At 32.2% G+C, this 17,374-nt stretch overlaps 1 protein-coding gene across 1 annotated transcript in view; it reads right to left on the reverse strand.

Moving 5' to 3' along the window:
• Window positions 1-17,374, reverse strand: part of CLASP2 (cytoplasmic linker associated protein 2) — a 150,723-nt gene that overhangs the window by 89,110 nt on the left and 44,239 nt on the right. The window contains 2 exon segments of the mRNA XM_006905731.3: window positions 2,073-2,152; window positions 17,355-17,374. The exon segment at window positions 17,355-17,374 is cut by the window's right edge and continues 5 nt beyond it. Of these exon segments, the coding sequence (XP_006905793.1) occupies window positions 2,073-2,152; window positions 17,355-17,374 (100 nt within the window).

A 17,374-nucleotide genomic window follows, 5' to 3' on the forward strand; every position in this document is an offset into this window, starting at 1 on the left:
TTAAGTTAGTCTCTTGCCTTCCCCCCATGCTAGATTGTGGCCAGGATAGCTACATGCTTTGTTTCCTCTGGAGCCAACCATTTGTAAAACACCATTATACTTCCATTCACTTAACAAATATTCACATAAGAGGGATGTACTATGTTAGGCACTAAGGATACTATGCAAAAATAGGCATGTTCTTTGCCTTTTGGAGCTTATAATCTAGTCAGGGAGAGAAAAAAACAATAAAATAATATATAAAATATAAAATTGCAAATAGAAAGTACCATCCAAAAAGAATTATGCAATGCTGTGAAAGTCTATATATAATAGGGGTTTTGAACTAGTGTTAGGAAAGTCAAGCTTGAACTGAGAGCTACAGGATGAGTGGAACATCATAGGCAAAGTGGAAAGAGATTAACCTTCCCTAGAGTAAAAAGCATGTGCAAAGGCTCTGTGACAGAAAAAAACTAAGAGAAGGCCAGCGTACAAGATCAGAGTACAAAGGGGACCAGGGGAAGAGTCGATGATCCAGGCCTAAGTCAATGAGTACACAGTATTTCTCTACATCACAGTCAGGGTTCAGAGGTGGACATAAGACCTAAATCGGTTCAATCAGAGTGACTTTCACAAGTTTTTATAGGATCATCCAGAAAACAAAGGCTGGTTAAGGTGTGAGGCTCAAACAGTTGCAGTCATGTTGCTGACCATGAGGGATGACAATACAGAGGAATCCAACAATGAGAGATGGAGAGAAATAGTCCCAGTGATAACATCTGAGTGGTATCAGATACCTTCATCATAACTGCCCTACTTATAGCTTTCACACTCATGAGCCATTATATTTTTCTTTTACTTAATAAACAAAACAAACAACCACATCCTCAAAACAAGGGTAGAAAGGGGAGCAGGAGGACATAAGCAGGTTGAAGAGGCAGAAAGGGGAACCAGATAACAATCTGTTAGAGAATGATTCCTGAAGGCTTCCAAGCTAGTTTTTTCCTATCTCTCGCCTCCCCTTCATAATGGTCTTCCTGCCATATTTCAGAAGAAAGGCAGGTCCCTATACTATTCCTAATCGTATTATGATGCATTACTCTGGAAAATAATAAAAGGCTCCTTTTCTTTCCCCAACAAGGAGAAAAAGCTGAACTCAAAAACTTACTTTAGTGAAGAGATACATAATTTTTTAAACATTCTTTTAGGGGGTATTACAAACAAAAGAAGTTTGAACACAACTAAGGGGTCTGTTGCAGTAGAATGACTGATTCCTAGGTTTCTGACTTTTGTAACTGATTAAGTAATTGTTTCCACATATAAAACACTGGAAGAGTAGGTTGGTAAGGGGAAGATCACAAGTCCAATTTCAGACAGATTGAGTCTAAAATGCCTCTGAGACATCTGAAAGGAGATGTCAAATAAAAAATCAGTGGAGAAATAATTTTGATGCTCAAAAAGGTCTGGCTTAGAGATAAAAACCTGTGCATTATCTATGTAAAGGTGAAAACTGAAGCAATGGGTTTGAAAGAAGTGACTTAGTAAACAAGTGGAGAGTGAGAAGACCCAGAACCTTGACAAGTGTCTACCACATATTAGGAGCTTAATAAATTTTGGAAATAAATGGTTTAATGGGCATACATAATTTGCTTCATGATATGTACAATGATTATGAAATATCAAGTATATATACATGAATCTAATAATAACTAGTGGTACAATCAGAATGTGAAGAACAATACAGCCATGCACCCCGTAATGACATTTTGGTCAGCAATGGACCACATATACCACAGTAGTCCTGTAAGATTATCATGAAGCTGGAAAATATTTATTGTCTAGTGATGTTGCAGCCATGGTAAGGTCATAACACAATGCATTACTCATGTGTTTGTGGTGACACCAGTGTAAACAAACCTATCTCACTGCCAGTCATATAAAAATATAGCACATACAATTATGTACATTATACTTGATAATCATTATAAACAACTATGCTTATGTATTTAAAAAAATTATTCAGGGACAATAATAAATAATCATATGAGGAGGTATATGGGTGATAGTCATGGGTGATATACTGGTATCCTTACCTGAATAGAAGGGACATCTGTAAAAGCTTTTATAAAATCATCTTCATCAACTGCTCCGGCACCTCCTTCCTTAGAAGCACCTGATAATTAAAAGAAAATTTATTTTTTAAAGTTTATTTTTAAGAACTTTAGCATCAAAAATAATATGAAAAATATAATTCTTTTGATATCGACAAAGGCATAACTTTGAGAGACATTTTATTTTATAAAAAAGTATTAAAAAATCTACAACTTTCATAGAGGTCAAAATACTTAGTATTAGTTGACTAACTCTCTACAGGATACTAGGCTAGGCTGGTAGTAAAATCCAAATTAAGAACAGAGCTCTACCATCCCTTGTTCAATGCAATAGCAAGGATACAAGAAGTACAGGTGAAAGGATTTCTTAAGGGTTAGTTCTGGGTCCTCTCACTCTCCACTTGTTTACTAAGTCACTTCTTTCAAACCTATTGCTTCAGTTTTCACCTTTACGTAGATAATGCACAGGTTTTTAAAAGCTGAACAGCAATTTTAAATGACACAAAATATCAATAATGATGGAAATGAGGCTGAGGATTTGTATGTGCTGCAGTGGTGAGAGAGCAAATGCAAAAAAAATGAGGGTCTTGCAATTAAATTTAAATATGCAAATAAATCTTCCTGTATTGCACAGACAATAAAAAGTACACTTCATAGATAGTTGTTGTTTAAGGGCCAGTAATTAAACTATTGTCTTTTGGCTCCAAAGCCACTATGTTATATCCTGTGGTGCCTGGCCTAGTTTTAAGCAAACCGTTTCTCTGTAGATTCTAGTGCTTTCTTGTTACACTCTGTCAGTGGAGGGTGCTGGAGAGAGACTGGAAGCTCCTTCCTGACTGCTTCCTGTTCTGGCAGGACCCTCGTTTCAGTAGCAGCACTTGGTTCCACTTTGCAGTTTCTCTAACACTCACTTAAACCAGTTCACTGCACCCATCAGAGACACCAATTAGCTAGTACTTCCTACTCAGAGGTCTGAGTCAAGACTCCATAGGGTCCCTCCTTTAAGCATCTAAGTTTTATTAATTTTAACTTCCTCATTTTGTTCCTTCAGCTCTAGGGGTAGGAGCTGTGTACTGTAATTGCTACCTCCATGATACTTTGTATTCTCTTTTTACACTCTGTATTCATCAATACCCATTTAAGAGTTCTTTATATTAAATTCACTGTAAAAATAACTGCTGGAGTTTCCATCTCCTAACTGAACCCTGGCTAATACAGCTGGTACTTAGTTTCTAACTCTATGTATTTATTTCTTCATGGTAAGAATTCAAAATATGAAATGGATTTCAACTTCGCAAGATGTAAACCCCAAGGGACAATTAACTTAAAAATCTCTCCAATTAAAAAATTAGAATAAAAATATCTCCCCAATTAAGTTTATCATCTACCAAAGGGAGTATTAATACTTCAAAACTGGGTTTTAAAAGTTGACATCATCCTAATAAAAAAAATACTTGGGATTCCCAAAGGTATGTAAGAAGCTCATCCTAAAAAGACAGGAAAAAAAAAACCTCGAACATCTCTGTGAGTTTTAACAGCAATAGGGGACAGACCACAGAAAAACATAACAAGGCTGAAAGGCAATGTGATACTGCAAATTAAAAGCAATGACAATTTAATAAACTAAAAGAGAAATGAATGCATGGTATAAAAAATTCAATTATAAGAGTAAATAAATTAGTTATTCCCTAGATATTGAAAAAAATCCAATAAAACAATAAAATTCTCAACCCCATCCCTGTGATTGTTCCTAGTAAATGATTAACTGAAAATAAACAAAAAAAAACCCCATGATACCTACTTATATTAACATCTTATACTGTATTCATTTACAAACCTCTTAATATGGGGTTTATTGTTTTTGACAGTGGGTTCCCTAATAAGAGTGCAGAAGCCTCGATTTTTACAATTGCTTCCCAATCTTTCACAATTGTCTTACACAGGCCACTGAACAGAAATTTCTTTAGGGACTTATCCTTAACAAGTAGTTCCTAAACATTTAACAATTTTCATAAAAACAACTTTCCACATTCATTAATATATTTTCTTCACTCATATATCACTTCTTGCAAATTACTTTGTTATAATAACAAGAGCAATCATTAGGGATGTTTGAGAACAAGCAACTGAGTCCTGGAAAGTACATACTTCGACTGGTAGAGGAAACACGTGCAGATGTGCCAGAGCAGAGCCACCTGACAACCTAGTGTGCTGAAGTACAGAGGGGAAGACCGGTTTACGAAGGAACGGAGAAGTGAAGGAGAGATCAGTATGAAGAGACACTACAGTGTACATGCAGTTCATAAAAGGTATCGTATGTAGACAGAATGTTAACTCCAACAATGTTAACCCACCAGCCACAGCACAATGTCAAAAAACCTTCAAGGGAATGCAGAATACCTGAATAAATCCCAATAAAGCCAGAAAAAAATGTGCCATTAATTAAGGACATATATTAAAAAAGTCTACTTTGAAAGTCACAATTCGCACTAATAATACCACCTTTAATACCTAATAAGTTCTGTCTTATAAGTAGGGCCAAATAAGCTAGTGGGGAGGAGAGAGGGAGTATAAGTTAAATGGCTTTTAAAAGTCCTAACAGAAAGTACAGAGATAAAAGACTACAAATATCACTAAATTCAGCCTTATGACTGACTGTCTCAGATGTGAAAATTATGTCTTCAAACCTGGACATGAGTATTACCAATTTGGCAAGAACTTGCATGGTTTGAATAGTTGACCCCAATCTACCTCACTCTTACCCTTGAGAATTGCTTTGTATAAGCAAAGCCGCTGCCAATGGGAGTGTACTGTGTATGTGAATAGTGTAAAGACAGAGGACATGCCGAGTCCCCCATTCTAGTCATGCTTATCTCTTGTATGTATTACAAGTAAACCTTTCTACAAACCTAGTTTGCCTAATGTTTCCCCTCACCTTGGTTTTGTTTGGCCGACAAAGTAGAAAAAGGATCCTTGCATAAGAGAATAATCTGTTGAATGAACTGTGTCATATCACAATCATCATTCTATTTTGATACAGCTTTAAAATTTACCTAAAGAATACTATAAAATACTTTTAGCACTAGCAAGGAGAATGGATACTATAAGAAAGACAAAAGAAGTAATGAGCCCTAATATCAAATAATATCAAATATTATTGCAAAAGTGTACATACCAACAGGAGATGTATTTAGATAAAATAAGTTTGAGAGCAGCAACACAAATAGAGGCTGGGCTGAAGGAGTAAGGCTTACAACTTGACTAAAGCTCTTACAAATATAACAGGGTTGACAATCACACTAGAAGATATGAATGGGCTAAAACAGAAGAGTTTTGCCCATTTGTCTAACTACTCTAACTCAGCAGTCAGTAATTTTTCCTGTAAAGGACCAGATAGTAAATATTTTAGACTTCTTGGGCCATATCATCTCTGTTGCAACTACTCAACTCTGCCATTGCAGCTTGAAAGCAGCCACAGACAATACGTAAATGAGCAAGGCTATATTCCAATAAAGCTCTATTTATGGACACTGTAATTTGAATTTCTATTCATATAGTTTTCATGTCACAGTATTATTCTTTTCAATGTTTTTAATCATTTAAAAATGTAAAAGAAAATTGCTAGCTCGCATGGGTGAAATAAGAACAGACAGTTGACTGGATCTGGCTTATGGACTACTATTTGCTGATCCCTGCTTTAGAACTTACCATTAACTGGTAATCACATGCATTTGGGGTTAAGAGGTGAGAAGAGGATACTGACATTCAGGGGATACCATGCTTCTAGACTGGCTAAAGTAGGCACTTTCAGAAATTCATAAATATTACTTTAAGAGGTTTAAGTAAAAAAAGAAAACTCCATTCTACTTAGTCTTTAACTATTTTGTTAGTCTTTAATAAGGTGAAGTGCTGGATACAAAGGATAAAGCAGTATGTTTCAGATACAGGAGTAAGGAACATAAAGTCTCAACAATGGAAAAGGGCAAGTTCATTTTATGCTACAGTGAAGAGATGAGCAATGAAGAGAAAGAAATAATGAAGAAACAACATAGAAGTAAATACGGCGTGAACCCCTAAGAAATTCATACAAAATCCATAATTTTTAAAGAGAGTCACACTAACAAAAGACAGTTTAAAATAAGAGCCTTCTGGATCCATCCCCAACTTTCTAAGGGAAGTATGTTAAAAAAGATACTCAGTTGAAAACAAAGGATAGTTTTATGTAAAAGACGGAAAGATTTTAAGAGGTAGAACCAAGCACAGAGGAAAGCCTTGTAAGGGAACCTAACAACATGTTTTTGTTTGATTTCAAAATTATTATAAACCAGTGACTACTGTGAACTTCTTATTCCTCCCCTTTTTGAATGAAAGTCTATTATGGTTATCTTGACCTGGTACCACCACTGTATGTTGAGTGTGTAGGGTGCAAGTAAAAAATCTTTTTAGTTCACAGGCCTCTGGATGGAGAGGAGCCACACCAGAGAACACTCACATGCATCTAGACCTGATACAGAACATAAGATCATGGACTTTGAGCCTGATACTATTATTAAGATGAGACTTTTGGGAAATGTCCATGAGTGCAATTTGTATGTGAGAGGAATGGAATAATTGGAGTCAGAGGGCAAACTATTGTAGACTGTTTGCAAGATTAGCTGTTAACAATTCTTCTCATTCTTAAATGCTCCTTGAATAATGTGACTTTGCAGCTCTTTCCATCTAAAAATAGAGTCCCGATCCAACAGGTGGGGTTAGAGTAACCTAGAATTCTCCAATTGAGACAAGACCTAAAAGATGCTGAAGGGGTTCCTGATTGGTGATTTACTAGTTTCAAGAAGGAATAAATATTCTGAGGAAAACTTACAGAATCCCCAATTGGGCCCAAAGGACCCCCACCAATTAAGTTCAGGCAAGGAGCTCACACTCAAGTTCAAATATACAAGAAGGTATACAGTTATGAGCCAAGAGTCACAGGGAACAATGAATAGATTTTAGGACTATATAAGTTAGAAATGTCTAATTAGACTACAGAATGAATGTGCATATAACATTTAAAGAAATAATGTGTACAGAATCATAAAGATACCAATCAATAAAAGGCATGAGAAATGAACAGATAAATTTGAGGAAAAAATGGAATGACTTGAAAAATATAACTGTTGACATATAAAGAAAAGAACTTGACTGAAAAGTTAAACAGTAGAAAGAATAATTAGAGAACTGAAAGATACACCTGAAGAAGTCACCCAAAATGTGGCACAAAAAATAAATAAATAAATAAATAAATAATAATAAAATAGGGAAATAGAAAAATATAAAGAGATAAGGAGGATAGCATGAAAAAGTAATATATAACTAATTGGAGTACTTGAAGGATAGAATAGAGAGACCGGAAGAAAGGCAATATTTAAAAAGAGAGTGGTTATGAACTTTCTAGATTCATGAAAACCAGGAATCTATATAGTCTCAAAATGCATGAAATAACCCAGACAGGATAAATAAAAAGAAATCGGCACCCAAAACTTTGGGTGTAACTGCATAACACCAAAATCATCAGAGAAAAAAGAGACCACCTAGAAAGAAACAAGAAAATTCTCAAAAGCAACAGCGGGAACCAGAGAGGGTATATTAATATCTTTCAAGTCTTTAAAGAAGAAAAACGTTATCAATCTAAAATTGTGTACCTAGCAAAACTAATTTTGAAGAATACAAGTTGAAAAAAGTTAAATGTATTGAAAAGGAAGAAAAGAAGACCACCATTATTTGAAGATGATATGACTGAATAAATCAGGGGTTGGCAAAATTTTTCTGTCAAGGGCCAGATAACAAATATTTTAGGCTTCATGGGCCTTATTGTTTCTGCTGCAACTACTCAACTTTTCACAAATGAATGGGTATGGCTACATCCCAACAAACCTGTATTTATAAAACCAGATAGCAGAGCCAAATTGGGCCTGCTAGCTATACTTTAACAAACGCTGGTATAGACAAAAAAACTCAAAATAATATACAATAAAACCATTTAAAAATTAAACTTTAGCAAGGTTAACAGCTGTATAATCAAAATACAAAAATCGATTTCATTTCTATGCAAGAGCAGCAAAGTTAGAAATTTTAACTTAAAAAAATACTATGTTGATGGACTTTAAGGACATTATGCTAAGTGAAATAAGTCAGAGTAAAGAGGAACACTGTATGCTCTCACTAATATCACAACGAAAAAATTCTGTAACTATGTTTGGTGATAAATGTTAACCAGATTTACTGTGGTGATCATTTTGCAATATATACAAATATTGAATCATTATGTTGTACAACTTACTGTAATGCTGTATGTCAATTATATCTCAATAAAAGACAATATGTTGAATCTATACATAAATTTGGTGAGAACTGAGAACTTTGTAATATTGTCTTCCTACCCAGGAATGTAGTATGTTCATTTAATTATGCCTTTTGAAATTTCTTTCAATAGTTTTATAACTAAAAAAATACTGTGTTCAATAGTAACAAATATTTTGAGGTATCTAGGAAAAAACCAAACCAATCAAAAACAAAACAAAAAAGGTGAAAAACTTTAGGGAGAAAAATAATAAATCTTTAATGAGACATTAAAGAAGAATGCTAAAATAAACAGAGAACTATTCTGTGTTCATGAACAGGAAGATTCAGTATAATAAAGATATCCAGTCTTTCTAAAGTAATGCAATAAATACAATCAGCCTCCAAGAGGGTTTCTTGTGGCATTTGTCAAGTTGATTCTAAAATCTAGAAGAGCAATAAGCCGAAAACTGTTGAGCTATCACTGTAGAAGTAAAGGGAGGGAGTACTTGCACTATCAGATATTGAGATTTACAAAGCTAATTATGACAATTAGGTTTAGTGCAGGGACAGACCAACTAATCAAATGAACAAAATACAAAGTTCAAAAACAGACCCATGAATATATGAAACTTTGATACATGACAAAGAATTTATATCAATGGGGAAAAAAGAAACTACTCAATAATAATGTCCTAAAATTCAAGAAAATGCTGAAGTAATTTTTTAAAGGCATTTTCTTACCAAATATTAAAACTTTTAGTAGATATTCTGATCCCTATGGGAAAGTGGTCCTCATCCAAATTCAAGTCAAATGTTCAACTAAATACTCCCAAAGACACAGAGACCAAAAAAGAGTAAATAAAATTACACACAGCACATACTTGTAATACAACTAAGACAATACTTTAAACTTTAATTTACAAATTGAATTATAAATTATATTGGGAAAATATAAACATCCAAGACCAGCAATGTCAACTACAGAGTCCTCAAAGGAGAGAAAAATCTGAGGGAATTCAGTGAAATAAAAGGGTCCCCGTAGTGGTGGAACACAGACATCAACTAAGGTTCTCCCGGTATTACAGGTAAGTAGCACTTAGAAGAGGGAGATATCCTTTCGAAACTTGGTGGATAAAGAAAATGAAGAATGAAGATAAAGGCTCTATTGAAATAAGACGTATCACCGAATCAGAAGTAGATAGAAAGCCCCCCATAAATAAGTTAGCAAAGAAGCTACATTTCACTACACCAACAGAATAGGGCATTCTTGAACTATGAAACTGGGTAAATTTTTCTTACTGGTCCCATAAAATCACTTGCAATAAATAAATATGCTTAGGTCACTTAAGGAAATTTGAATATAGAAGAAAAGTGCTTAAAAAGAGGCGAGTATATAAGAAAAAATTCACAGAAAATAAAAGGGCTAAAGGAACAAGTTAAATAACATCATAGAAAAATCAGACAAATCTAGAAAATGGAACAATATGAAAGACAACCGGCCCAGACTCTTCAAAAAATACCGATGTCTTTCTTGAGCATAAAAACTGGTGAGGAGACTTTTATACATAATATTATGGAATTTTCTTGCATATGATAATGGTATTGTGGTTATAATGGAGCATGCCTTTAAGTCTCAGGAGGTGTATATTAAATATTTATGGCTAAAATATAATAATGTCTACAATTTACTTTGCAATTGTTGAGTTTTAAAGAATATGTATGGGATTATATCTATAGAAGAGAGTTAAAACAAATATGCCAAAATGTTAGTTACTAAATCTAGGTGATGAGTGTTCACTTTATGTCAACTCTGCCCCAAATTTTTCATGATAAAAAGTTTGGGAAAATGGTATAAAGCTAGAGCAAGTAGAGATAAATAAATCAGGAGAAAAAGAAACCACAGAAACTAATCAAAATACATACAATAATATCTCAATTCAATGAAAAATGTTTTATTTAATAGTATGGATATTAATTGGCCATGCATAAGGAAGAAAGTAAATTAAAATGAAAATATTGTCATCTTATACAAAAATAAATTCCAGATAATATGAATAAACTAAATGTAAAATAATTAATGTTTTAGAATAAATTAGACTATCTGTATAAACTTGGGGCTGGACAACAGTACTTTTTGCAAGAGAGGAAATTTGGAAGTCAAAAAGAAAATGACATATTTGATTTACCGCAATGAAAAATTTAAAATTTTGATATAAAAATGCCATAGACAAAGAAGAGACCGAGGAAATTTTTCAACTATTATTAAAAGAGTAAAAGGCCTAATATTTTAAAAATTATAACAAATTGGTGAGAAGACAAAACAGCTCAATAAAAAAAATGGGCAAATAACATGTGATTCACAGAAGAGGATATGCTAATTACTATTAATGGATTTAGATATTCTAAACCTCACTGGAATATAAATTTCAGGAGGGCAGGGTCTTTGTTTTAGTTCGCTGTCACTTCCCAGAGATTACAAAAGTAGTAGCACATTAAAAGCTTTCAGAAAGTATTTGCTAACCCATGGCCAGATAGACAGCTGTATAGAAAAATAGAAAAATGCAAATTAAAAGATGCACTATTTTTCACCCATCAAAATGGCAAAAATTAATGAGGCTGTTATATTTAATGCTGGAGAAGGTAAAGTAATGTCTTTATTAAAATAAAAAACACAGAGAACCTTTGATCAAGAAATCTTATTTAGAAGAATCTAATCTACAGCTTAGAAGCACTCAAATGTCCAAATATATAAGTACATGGAGCTCTGCATTCTTTTTAAGAAAAAGTTGCAAACAACCTCAATGATATTGGAAGGGAAATAGTTTATTAAGTTATGGTATATCAAAAATGTGGAACACTGTATATCTATTAAAAGAATACGACAGTTTTCATTCTTGATATTAAAGGATGAAAGGATGTTTTGTAAAGAAAAGAATAAAATAAAAAGCAAGTTGCAAAGTGTTTACTAGTATGTTTAATGTGGACAAAAATAAAATCTAACCTGAATATTTGCATAAATGAACACAGTAAGATATGGAAGGATACATTATTAAATTTAAAACTGGCTACCTCAAGGCAATGGGATTAAAAAGACAAGATAGTATTAAAGATTTTTTCAAACATCTATCGTTTGACTTGTTAATGGTGAGCATCCCTTTTATATTTTAAAAAATCAAATTTTGCATTTTAATTTTTTTCATTAGTAAAAAACATACAAATTAGTTCTAAAAAATAAAAATGACAAGTTAATAAAAAATTAGTTTAAATTCACAACATGTCCATCATAGAAATAATGCTTCTTACCAATTCAACTACATTATAATGTATGTGATAAATATAAGCCTGGAATTATAATTATTACAAACTTTATATGGATCAAGTATGAGTCTAACTAATGGAAAATTCCTCACATGCACAATCTATATTAATGATATTTCACTCTTTTCTGAGGCAAACCTTGAATTAATTTGCCTACCTGAGACTATATATATAATTTTGTAATACCTAAATCTCAGTTAAAAAGTATAGGCAAATGAAGTATGGAAAGACCAAAATGCTAACAATATTAACACTGCTTGGTCGAATAATGAGCAATGGAAGTTACTGTAATTATCTTCAAAAGTTTAAAACCTTGAACTTTGCATATGGTCTCCTTGATGCCTAACATGAAGCCTTGCACATAGTAAGATCTATACAACTGCAGATAAAGACAATAACTTATCTGTGGAGATAGTGGGTCTTCAGTTTGCCTATAAATTTCAGTCAAAATAGTTTGACTATTTATTTTCTTCTCTCTCTTAAACATTCTGAATGCTTCAAAAAATAAACCTTGCACAATGAAATTTCTTTAACACTTCCAAGTTTTGCACAAGAGGTAAAACAAAATGGAGGTCAAAGAAAATACAGTAAAACATAAATTTTTATACATAGTAGGCAATTAAGTAACTTATTAATTTATATTAATAACATCTGTTGCTTACTCGAATCATATTTTACCTAAAACCACAGTTAATATAGATAGCACTAGGGCATCTTATGATGATAGTCAATGATACGAGATTCACAGTAATTTAAGACTGAATGGTGAGTGGCCATTCCTTAAATTCCAAATGTAAGTCATATTGTTTTGCTATATGGAATAAAAATAAGAAATAAGTATCACATGCAATATTAGTGGATGACCCAGAGATGATTCAAGAAGCCCTTGACAGTGAGTGGGCCAAGCACTGGGTTCTTGTTTCATCTCTGCTAACTATCTGATCCTAGATATATCATTTAACTGTCGGAGGCTTGGTCTCTTCATCTGAATCGGGATCAGATCATGAGGGATAAATCTTCTGGGTTTAGTATCTTTTGCTGTCAGTAGGGGAAGAAGAGAAGAAGAAAACAAAATACACAAACAGAAAACTTATTTGGTTATATATAAAGTTCAAAAATAGGAAATTGAGGTTTACCAGTTAAAAAACTGGATTCCAACATTAAACAACAAATTCTCTAAGATTTATTTTATTAAATATATACTGATTCTCATGATCTTTATTTGTTTAAAAGAAAAAACAACTTCAGTGTTTGTGTGACAGGAAAAAACGGGAATGATCAGCATAATTTGTGGAAAATAGATATTTCAGACATTCTTAAAACTCCAGGTCAGACATAAATAAAGTAAAATATAAAATATGCTAAAGATGAGTAAGTACTACTGAATTTAAAAAGGTGGTAATTACCTAATTATAAAAATTCAAAGTTAAAACCATTTCAATGTTGTCTTTGATAATAGGTGGAAATGAGAGAATACTGAGTTCACTTGAGTGAATGAGAGAGAACAACAGAACTTTGAGAATTGATGATGTGGCCAATGATGTGCTTCAATGACAAATCACTAACTTCAAAATCTAGTATTAGTAATAAACAATAATGATTACATCATCTTCTAATTTAATCTTTATTTTTTAAAAAGAACAGCTGCCAAAATAAATGGTACAGAAATAAGGATACTATACCTCAGAAAATAAACTTTAAAAAGGCAATTTCAACAAGAAAATATTAAAAAGCATTTCTATTTACAATGAAAAACTACATGCTTATTTCCAAATATTCTATTTTTCTGAGAATCATAACAGCTGAGCTTTAAAATGGCTATTTATGGATGCTGATCATTACTGTAGATTATAATCTCAGAGCTACTGAATCTAGGAGAATCCTTATTTACCTTATTACCAGTGATATTAGTGTGGGTGGCAGTATAGCAAAGTGATTTTTATGCTTTGCCTATTTATGACATGCATGACCTTGTGCAAGTTACTTAACTTTTCCAAACTTTAGTTTGCTCATCAATAAAATCAGGATAATAAAGTATCTAACTCAGGGATTTTGAAAATGAAAAATATATGTAAGAAACACTCAATAATTTTTTTAAAATATTACCTAAAATACTATAGAGAAATGAGTATTTTAAACAATCAAGTACCTTCAGCAATTGTATTCCAAGCCATTAAGCCAAAAGAAAATGTGTTTACCTAAATTCCTATAATGAAATTACAAATGTTATTCAGAAAGTAGACTACAGGGAATTCACTTTATTCTAACTAGTAAAGCATAAAAGTAATACTTTTGACATTCACGTGAGTTTTTAAAATAATGATATATTGCTATGAAGCAACCCATAACTCTTTTTTTGATTTTTCTGGGCTTAAAGACCACACATTTATAATATGAGAACAGGCTGGAACACTGAGCCAAAAAACAAAGCAAAACTAACACACATTAAAGATTAAACACAAGTCCTGTTAGTTTTAATTAATTAGATAGGATACTTTGCTAAAAATAGCATACATCTCTTTAATCTTGACATATATCTCTGGGAGAAGTAAATTAAACTCTAACGTTTCAAAAGTTTCAGTCAGAATTCCAAAGCAGCTCACTTTATTATTTTGGTAATCTTATCTGAAAGAAATTTGTTAAACTCAGTGAACTCTGATTGGCTTATACCACTATTATACACCTTCACCTACCGTACTCCTTTAATTAGGAACCAATAATATCTATGTGTTTATTATATAGCTAGGAGTCGCAAATGAAATGCCTGGACTGAATTAACATTATATTACATATAAATTTATGAGAAAGAAAATGTATATAAACTTCTAGGAAACAGAATAGTTATAAAGAGAGAGAGGGCAACCTTCAAGTATTTGAAAGTATCATGATAACAAATAATTCATCCTCCTTGTTTAAGTTACAAGGAAGCAGATTTTAATGTATTAAAAAAAATTAATTTATCCAGAATTGAAACGTACTTATAACCTCTCTTGAGGACACTATAACTGAAAGAACATGAGAAATCCCTGCACCTTTTAATTCAGTAAACTTTAGAAAATTTATTCCAAGGAAATGATGAAAATGTGCTGAAAGATATACATAAAGGAATAATGGCACAGTTTATAACAGCAGAAAATACTGAAAGCAACATAGATATTATTTAGTCACGAATAGTTCAGGGTAAGATATAAGAAAAATGTATACAAAACTACATAATAAATAGTGCCAATTCTGTCCTCTTACAAAAATATTTGCATGTAGAAGTAATTGGAAAAGTAATTGGAAGAAAGTACATCATAATGTATCAGTTGGTGATTTCTACATGTAGTGGTACTGCAGGTACTTTCTGTTCCAAGTTTTAATACATGAGCACATATTAACTTTAATCAGATGCTGAATAATCATCCATCAGGAATATTTTGAAAGAGATTACTATACTTTAATACTAAATTGAATTATATGACTCCCAATAACCCTTCTAACTAAAAGATTCTACAACTCTATGAAAACTTTCCACGACTAATTGAAAAATCAGTAAGCCTCTGCCAAAAACAGAAAATCTAAAATTAAATTTCCAAAGAAGGACTGACAGCCAAGAGCGGCATTAATTTCTGAAGGAATATCAATATCCTCTGTATAGTAGCTCTTTTCTTAGATAGAAAATGGGGAGCGAACCTAAATGAGCAGTGGCAAATAAACAAAACAACTGCAGAATAAATCTGCAACTGCCAAAAGAAGCAGAAGGAATGAAGGAATGAAGGTCTCTCCCTTATTTTTACCAAAAGGGCCACTGTCTAGGTGATATAATCTGTGATTAATGACTACAATCATGAAAGCTACCCAACATTTTCATATCTGGTAGGATTACAAACCAGAAAAGGGTGGGGTGGGGGGTGTGGCATTTAAAGTCTCAGTTTCTTTAAAAAGAATATCTGATTTTATCAGTTTGATTAACATCAGAATTAAGTGACCTTTGGTAGGTAAAACTACAATCTGAATTTTTGTCTAAAAAAGAAAGTAAAACATGAAAAACAGAGCTAATTATAAACCACTGGTTCAGAGTCATAAAAATATTATCACCATGCATTTCAAATATTAATCCATTTTAAGTCACATAAAACAGTTTTATGAATTATCATATCATAGATTATAATTCTATAACCCAAAATTAGCCCAATAAAATCCCCTTGTGATAGCTAAAGGTAGCCTTGTTACAAAAGAAACTATAGACTGTCATATACGTTTTACCATAGATAAGAATGCATAATAGAAAATGTGTAATAGACTATATTTAACATTTGATGGGAATATACTCCTATAATTCCAAAACAAAAAGAAAACAATTAAAATTAAAATATGAAATTGTAAATGACTCAAAATATCCAGAGAAATCAATGAGACATTTCTATTTCAAAGTATTTTACTTATTTATATACATGTAAATATATAATTAAATACATGTATATATATTTATAAATAATATACACTAGCATGTATATACATATACCATACCATTTTTCTTGCTAGTTATATGACATAGTAGTTAAAGATAGTTAAAATGAAATATTACTGATTGCTTTCCTTATATTTAGAATATGATATGACTTAGAAAATAATGTTTGGTTGTATAGAAAGATCAAGAGAACACAACTTACAGAACCTGGTTAAAATATATGTTTATTTGTCATTCCTTTTTGTTTTTAACAGATGACAGACAAAAAGAAAAAAAGCAAAAATCCTAGAGACTGATTTCCCCACCAGTCATCATAAATAAGAAAAAAATCTCTTTCCCAAATTAACAAATTAACACAAATTAACCAAAAAAAAAAAAAAAAAAAGTAAAGAAAAAAAAGAAACTAATGTCCCTTAGCATTAAATATTTACCTTTACTCATATAGGAGTCATTCTATCAGAAAGACATGGCAGAAACTAGCACCTGAAAAGTACTCGTGGCTTTCTAATTAGTATATGAAAAAATAACCCATTAAAAAATTTTAAGATCAACAATATGCTAGAAACAGTTCTAATAGAATTAAAGAATGTACTATATCCAGCATAACTGCATAAAACCTTTTTTTTCTATTTATTATTATCTAATCTAGAAACCATTTTTAAGGCAATTTTACTTGACCACCACCCATTTCCTATTGTGGCAAATGATTCAATACACTCAGTACCTTCAACCATTTTTCCAAATTTGGAGTATTTAAGACTCACTACTGAGATGAATGTGTAAAAAACATCACATAAATCAATATTTCTTTAACAACTATAGCATTGAAAATAGCCAAATTCTGAAAAAACTGCTTTCTCCTTAAAAACAAAAAACACAAACCCAGAAGACTCCCTTAAATATCTCCTTTTAAAAACAGCATCTGAAAATAAATATGCTCAAGGAAACACTAATTCACATATGTTCTGACAGGAAATAACAATATACAATATTTTAAACATTTCTGAAAAGGAAGCACATTCTTCTGTATGTTGCAACAGACTCTCCAGATCTGCAATCATACTGCAGTCATGAATAAACATATTCCTCCAAAGTTCTAGCTATGTGTGGCCATATCAAATCATGATTTGATATGGATTTACATCAGATTTGAAATGGATTTACATTACCTGCAACCTTAGGGCCACCT

Source organism: Pteropus alecto, unplaced genomic scaffold (assembly GCF_000325575.1).
Source record: "Pteropus alecto unplaced genomic scaffold, ASM32557v1 scaffold10, whole genome shotgun sequence".
NCBI classification, from domain to species: domain Eukaryota; kingdom Metazoa; phylum Chordata; class Mammalia; order Chiroptera; family Pteropodidae; genus Pteropus; species Pteropus alecto.